Below are 7,688 nucleotides of genomic sequence, written 5' to 3' on the forward strand. Positions count from 1 at the left end.
TTGCCTTCCATATGCCCTCAGACCAGGGCAGCAGGGATTGAGCCCTTGACAGGAATTGAACCCAGGCCCCTCCAGTCCAAAGGCTGATGGTCTATTCACTGAGCAAAACTGGCTAGGATGCGAATTCTAAATCTAGAGCAAGGAGTAACCTCCCTGGGGTGATGCTTTGTATTCAGTGAAGGAAGCAGCCATAGTTCCCCCAACCCCCAACTTGGAGCACTCATGTCACTAAATTAATAGTGAGCCATCTGCCAGAGTTTTGTTGTTGATAACTGACCTTCCCAAGTATAATTACGTTGATTAAATTGTGACCATAGGTTGGCTATAATCCTCAGTTGAGGGAAAGTGCGTTAACTATAGAGTGATAGCATTGCTTCAAGATAATGAGACAAAGGTACAAAAAGCGCTTCCATGTGTGCACTGGGAAGGTGCAGCCTTTGCAGACACTTGGGTGTTGGGGAGCGGGCGGCATATCTTTAGTCCGTTCTGGTAAATAGGGCATCTGAAGCCCTTAATAACAGCGCTTCTGCCTTAGAGGTTTAGAAACTCTTGGTAATGTACGCAAGTTAATTAGACTAGAGGGCACTGATCCTCAGGTTCTGCCTTTGATGAGTTGAACTTTCAGGGTTGTTTCCAAAGGCCAGAGCAAAAAAAAAAAAAAACTTTGCAGGTGCCCTTACTTCCGTGTTGCTTCATACTCTCCCTGCGCATGCGCCATTTTATTGACGCGGAGGCGGGGCTTACAAGTCTGTTTTAGGAGCCCTCCAGTCTTTAGCTCGTTTACAACGGTAGAAGCTTAGCTTATTGGAGGACAAGTTTGCTTTACGGCTTAAGGCCGCTTTTTACGACATTTTCCGGCTTCCCATTCACTTCGCGGTGAAGATGGCGTCCAGCAGTGGGGTAGGTGTTGTGTGTAGACGGAGGCTTGCAGCGGGTATAGGGTATGAGGTGGTTTCTCAGCGCGGAATATACTGCACCGGACTGGCTTCCCGATACCTCCTTGCGATTTTGTGGCCCCTTAGGCCCTGGCGCAGAGTGGAATCGCGGAGGTCTCTCGGGTTGGGGTCCTGAGGCCACCTTAGCCTCCCGGTGCGTTCTGGGGGCCTTCGTTCTCTACAGGTTCCGGGGCCTCCTTGCCGATGATGACATGGTTTCTCTCGGCGTCCGACACGATTAGCAACGAATTCTGAGGGCTTTTTATCTCCACAGACAAAAAACTTGGACTTTCGCCGCAAGTGGGACAAAGATGAATATGAGAAGCTCGCTGAGAAGAGGCTCACGGAAGAGAGAGAAAAGAAGGATGGTGGGTGCCTGCTCCATCAAGGGCTAAGGGTATCGTAGAGGCGATGCAGTGGCTTGGAGAGCCGGTGGGGAGTCGCAATGCACTTCCCTCTTACCTGTGTAAGAGCCCTGCCTTCCTGGTCCTCATTTTTTCTTTTTTTTTAAATGTATAAAATGAACAAGGAGATGGACTGAAGTAATTTTGAGGTGCTTTCCAGCTCTGTTGTCCTGTGCGTCTTTGCCCTCCCTTTGCTTGGCTCATGTTAGTAGTTTCCTGAAAAGAGTGACAGAGAAGTCAAGAGGAGTATTTTGCTGCTATGCATTACTGTTATTGAAGACCCTCTTTCTGTTGAAATTACTTAAGGGGGAGAAGAACATTCCTGGCACAATCTAAATCTTTTCCTGTAGTCTGAGAAGTGTAAGGGTACTAGACTGGGAAGGTTTGATTGTTTCTGCTAGTGCTTAGTAGTTTTGTTTTCTGTGCCTTGTACAATGTCAGGGAATTGGTGCGCCTCTCCTAGAATAGAGATTGCACTGTACAAAAAGAAATATTTGATTTTTCTCATCTGTTTTCAAACTTGTATGTTCTTTTTTCACTTTACCTCCACGCCACCTTGCACCTTTTAGTTTTTATGTAGCTTATATAATAATAGTGTTTGGCACATAACAGGTAATTCCTAAATGTTAGTTCCCTTTTTAAAAATTTCCCCAGCTCGAAGAAGATTCCATTCTGTATTATGCTTGGGATATCTGAAAACATTATTGAATATCCTTGCTCTTTTTTTAAAAGGTTGCTTTTTGTGAAAATTCAGAACTTCTCCCTTCAATTCAGTTAATCAATGAGTAGAAAACATTGCTTTTTGACTTGTTGGCTATAAAGTGAAGAAATACTGTAGTGAGTTAAGGATTGCTTATCTTTTTTCCTGTTCTGACTCTCCCTATCTACTGCTAGAAGTAACTGTTGTGCCCCTTGCTTCAAGTTTCAAAAAAGAAATGAGAGTAAACCTCTGGATTTTGAGTTTCATGCATATCTTTTCTTTTCTGGTTAAGGAACTGCAATATTGAAGGGACTTCCTTTCCCATTATATTTCAGGAAAACCAGTGCAGCCAGTCAAGCGGGAGCTTCTCCGGCATAGGGACTACAAGGTGGACCTGGAATCCAAGCTTGGGAAGACAATTGTCATTACCAAGACCACCCCACAATCTGAGATGGGAGGGTGAGTGGCTTTTCATCTTTCATTGTAGTCAGTATGTCTAATAGACTGTGTTGGTTTTAGGAAGTGTTGAGGAGGATTTCTGGGTCAGGATAACAATCTTGTTGCCTGTAATTCCATCCTTAGAATTATTTTTCTTTGTCTCCCAAGGTCTCAGGTTAACATTATAATATCTCTTGGAGGGGTCACTCTGTAGGCTTCTTCATATTAGCACTATAACTACTTACCATCTTAAAAGGGATAATTTGTTCTTATGCTGGAAGGAAAGTACTACTGAGGAGATTTTTAGAGGCGAAATTAGGTGGAGCTAGAATGGAAGCTAGGAGTTATAAAGGGGGTTCAGGTTCCTGACTGGCTGTAAAGGTGGTCATATAGATTATCTGGTTGTGCACTTCCTTCCCAGACTAAGACCCTATAGGAAGAGTTGTCCCACAAGAACTCTGCATTTCTTCTGCCCATTCTTTTGTCCAGTTAGGTTTTCCAGTAGGAGGGCAACACAGCCGAGTGACACTTCTCTGAGTTACTGTTGTCATTTTTCTCTATATTAGTAATCTATTACTATGTAAATTAACAACCCCAGATTTAATTTGTTACAGCATAAAACAACAAATAGCTTGCAATTTCTGCGGGTAGGAATCTGAGAAAGACTTACTGAGGTGGTTATGGCTCAGGGTCTCTCACAAAGGTGCAGTTAAGGTGTGTGATGCGTCTGTGTTCATCCAGGATATAAGTGGAGCTGAAGGATCTACTTCCAGCCTCTGCCACATGGCTGTCCTTTGCAGCCTCAGTTCTTCGTTCCATGGGCCTCTCCATAGTCCTTCTCACAACAAAGTAAATGGCTTCCCCAGAGCAAGTGATCCACATGGACAGACCTAAGATAGAAGCCATGTTTTTAAAAAATTTTTATAACTTAATGTTGGAAGTGAAATAGCATCACTTAAAAAAAATTTTTTTTTTTCAATCCTCAACTGAGGATTTTTTAAAAATGATTTCTTTCTTTTTTCTTTTTTTTTTTTAGAGAGTGGAAGGGGGAGAGAAGAGGGAAAGAGAGTGACATGAAGGTGAGAGACACACTGATTGGCTGCCCTCCCCAAGAGCCTAGACCAGGGACCAGGGCTGGGGATGGAAATGAAACCGAGGTACATGCCTTGACTAAGAATCTAACCTGAGACCCTTCTGTCTGAAGGCTGACACTTCATCCACTGAGCCAACTGGCCAGGGCTGCATTACTTTAAAAAAAAAAAAAAAAAAAAAGCCTTTATTGATTTGAGAGAGAGAAAGAGAGAAACATTGATCAGTTGCCTCCTGTACCTTGACCAGGAATGGAACCTGAAACATGGGTATGTGCTCTAACTGGTATTGAAATGGTGACCTTTCGGTGCATGGGATGACACTCAACCAGCTGGGCCACACTGGCCAGGGCAGCATCACTTTTGATATATTCTGTTGGTTACACAGATCAGCCCTGGTATAAATTGGGGGGGGACTACACAGTTTAGAAGTATTAGGAGGGTGGGGATCATTGTGGGGCCATCTTGGAGGTTACTTACCACAATTTTCCAAGAGCTAAGGCTTTATGGAAATGAGAAGTGCCTCCTAAAAAGACTTTTTACCTAAAAATATTAGTTTCTTGGTTGAAAACAGTACAGTCCTTACAAACAGATTTGACTCATGCTGTTTCTTTCTGTTTACTAGATATTACTGTAATGTATGTGACTGTGTTGTGAAGGACTCCATCAACTTCCTGGATCACATTAATGGAAAGAAACGTAAGGCGAGGAGTTGGTTTGTGACTGGGGCTGGAATCAGGCTTTGGTGTCGGGGATGGGGTAAGGGTGGTTTCTGTTGGGTCTTTTCTTTAATGCCTGGGGAACTCTCCAGTTGCTTCAGCACAAGTTATCTGTTACTTCATTATTTAATGTTTCTGGAGGCCATGAAGTGAGACACTGTTCTAGGCTCTTGACAAGCCCAAACCATGGTTTTCTGGGTTAAGGTGTCCCCACTGACATGCATCTGCTCAATAAGAGAAGTTTAAAGCCATTTGCATCCCATTAATCTGGGACTGCAGCTTCTGGAATCAAGTAAAGCCAAGGGAGTTTGGTTTTTGTTTAGCTATAATTATTTTTGCTGGGTGTTTTATGAGAAGATGTTAAAAAAATGTCAGCAGGAAGCATGTGAGATCTTGCTCCCTGGCATATATTGTCAGATTGGCCCAAATAAACTCTTTAAAAATTTCTCAAAGGAAAAAATATTATCAGGAAAAGACTTGAAGGGCTGAGGATGTTGTTATTATCTTACCTTCTTCACTTTTGACCCCACCTAGATCAGCGAAACCTGGGCATGTCTATGCGTGTGGAACGTTCCACCTTGGATCAGGTGAAGAAACGTTTTGAAGTCAATAAGAAGAAGATGGAAGAGAAACAAAAGGATTATGATTTTGAGGAAAGGATGAAGGAGCTCAGAGAAGAAGTAAGGCTCTCCTGTCCTTCCATCTTCCTTCCCCCAGCTTTGAATAGTACGTTAGGAATCATGGGGAGGCTGATTTTCTCTGTCTCTCTTTAATTGATTCTAAAGAGAGAGAAAGCGGGGAAAGAGGGAGAGAGAAATATCAATCGGTTGCTTCCCGTATGCACCCTGACTGGGGATCGAACCCAAAACCTGGGTATGTGTCCTGACCTGGAATCAAACTAGTGACCTTTTGGTGTATCAAGCCCACATTCCAGGCATATGCCCTTTACCAGAACCAAACCCAGTACCCTTCAATCTGCAGGCCAACACTCTTATCTACTTAACCTATCCTTTTTTTCTGGATTCTGTGGGCCATATTGTTTATACTACTTTAAATAAATGTACCTGGTCTCCAAGAGGCTAGTGGAACTAGGCTGTGTAGATCAGAATTCTCTTTCCTCCACTTACTGGCTGTGAATCTTGGGCAAGTTATATAAACTGTGCTTCAATTTCCTCCAATTAGACATCTTAATATACTTAAAGCACTTAGACCAGTTCCTGGCATGTACTACATTCCTCAGAATGTTACTTGCTATTAAATGGTTTTGCTTTTATAACTACTAGAGGCCCGGTGCACGAAATTTATACACGGTGTATGTGGCGGGGGGTCCCCTCAGCCCAGCCTGCATCCTCTCTAATTGAGTTCCCGTCTGACATCCCTCTCACAATCCGGGACCACTGGCTCCTAACTGCTCACCTGCCTGATCACCCCTAACTGCCTCCCCTGCTGACCTGGTCGCCACCAACTGCCCCCTTATGCTAGCCTGGTTGCCCCTCACTGCCCCCTCTGCCGGCATGGTCGCCCCATGTAGCCTGCTATTTGGTCGTTTGGTCGTCCCTCACTAACCCCCCTGCTGACCTGGTCACCCCACACAGCCTGCTATTCAGTCATTTGGTCATCCCTCACTAACCCACCTGCTGGCTTGGTCGCCCCACACAGCCTGCTGTTCGGTTGTTACTGTGAGGGCATCGTGACCAATTTGCATATTACCCTTTTATTAGTATAGATTAACTAGAGATGAACTGGAATGTAGGATTGAGAAGTGATCTCCACAGGCTAAAACTTCTCTTGTCCTTTATACTCTTTACTGTGGTTTTTCCTCTGCTTTTGAAATTTTACTTGTCTTTAACTATTTTCTCCTAAAAATAGAAAGGAATCTTGAAGCTCATTTGTCTCTTTCAACAATGTTTGGCTCAGGAGCCTGAACTGATACTGAGTGGTTTCCCCCTCACCCCTCCAGGAGGAAAAGGCCAAAGCCTACAAGAAAGAGAAACAGAAGGAGAAGAAAAGGAGGGCTGAGGAGGACTTGACATTTGAGGAGGATGATGAAATGGCAGCTGTGATGGGCTTCTCTGGCTTTGGTTCCACCAAGAAGAGTTACTGAGGCTTTCTACGCTTGGCCCTTTGCTGGGCTTAACTTTGAGTGTGGGCGGGGTCATTTTTGGTGGAGGGGGAGTACTTGGGAAAGTCCTTAACTGCCAATGGGGAAGGTTAGAGGGTGGGTGTTTATGGTTTCCCTCGACCTTGAGAGAAAGCATAGGAGGCAGAGGTAATGCTGTGGCATGTTCCTTTAGCCTCAGTGTATCACCCGCCCTCTGCCCATCTGTTCCCAATAAAGAAAACCTCTTCTGAGGCTGCTTTCCCAAAACTTCCCCTGCATCTTTCCCTCTTCATCTATCCAGTCTTCTCTGAGCATCCTACATTTATCCTGTGTTCTGCCTTTGTTTTAATTTTGGCTCTTGCTTGGCCTGCCACAGAAAGGTTCTCTGGGCCCCCAGTTTCTAGTTGATACCATATCCTTGACCAGCCACTCCCCACCCCCCACTGTGGTTCTCTGGCCACTTGTGCATGCATGTGTACTTTTGCCTGGGTCAGTAGTATGTGCGGATGTGTGTGCATGAATCTGTCACATAGAGGGAGCCTGAACTAGAACCTCAGAGCATTATTGCCTTGGGGCTTGATATTCTTGGTTTCCTCAGTGCATGAAATAGGAAATTAAATGGGATGAGTGTTTGGTGTGGATTTTGTCTGTTGAGTTTTTTAACCTTTGTTTTTCATATGTAGACTGTTAAGCTATTCCTGTTTGTTTTATTTTATTGAGGATTACTCTGTTTTTGTCTTCCTTGTGAGCAGGCTCTTGGAAGAACCTGTTTGATGCAAAAAAGAAAACGGAAAAAAACACACACCCTCATGTGGGAGCCTTTGTGTGTCAGAGGCTGTTCAACATGTATAATAAATGGCATTGACTGGGCCTATTTCACATTTGGTGGGAACATTCCATATTTTTCCCTGTGTATTTTTTTTCTTCCCACACTGAGGATTTCCCATAGACAGTGTATTCTCCCTTCATTTGAGCCTTGCCGCTTTTTCCCCCTTGGTTCCTTCAGCATGAGTTGTATTTTCCTCTAATGGGTTCTCTGTCCAGAGGACTCTGAACAAAACTTTTCCTATAATTTTTAGCCTCCTTTGATGGTGAAGCAGAGCTCCGTCTTGAACTGAGGGTTTCCTTACTACTGCAATTAGGCTAAGGCGCAGGGTTACTCACTCTTGGCGCTGTTGACATTTTGGACTGTACAGTTCTTTGTGTGTGAGCCCCCTTGTGCATTGTAGGGTGTTTAGCAGTATCCCTAGCCTCTACTCAGTAGTTGCCAGTAGCACCCCTTCCCAAAATTATGGTAACTAAA

At 44.1% G+C, this 7,688-nt stretch overlaps 1 protein-coding gene across 1 annotated transcript; it reads left to right on the forward strand.

Annotated features, from left to right (window-relative positions):
• The first annotated feature begins 813 nt into the window (after positions 1-813).
• On the forward strand, positions 814-7,264 carry ZMAT2 (zinc finger matrin-type 2). The gene is made up of 6 exons (XM_008141248.3): positions 814-900; positions 1,210-1,303; positions 2,375-2,498; positions 4,191-4,264; positions 4,819-4,964; positions 6,245-7,264. The coding sequence occupies exons 1-6, from the start codon at positions 883-885 to the stop codon at positions 6,386-6,388; spliced, it is 600 nt and encodes a 199-aa protein (XP_008139470.1). The 5' UTR covers positions 814-882; the 3' UTR covers positions 6,389-7,264.
• The last annotated feature ends 424 nt before the right edge of the window (positions 7,265-7,688 follow it).

This window comes from Eptesicus fuscus, chromosome 6 (genome assembly GCF_027574615.1).
Source record: "Eptesicus fuscus isolate TK198812 chromosome 6, DD_ASM_mEF_20220401, whole genome shotgun sequence".
NCBI lineage: Eukaryota > Metazoa > Chordata > Mammalia > Chiroptera > Vespertilionidae > Eptesicus > Eptesicus fuscus.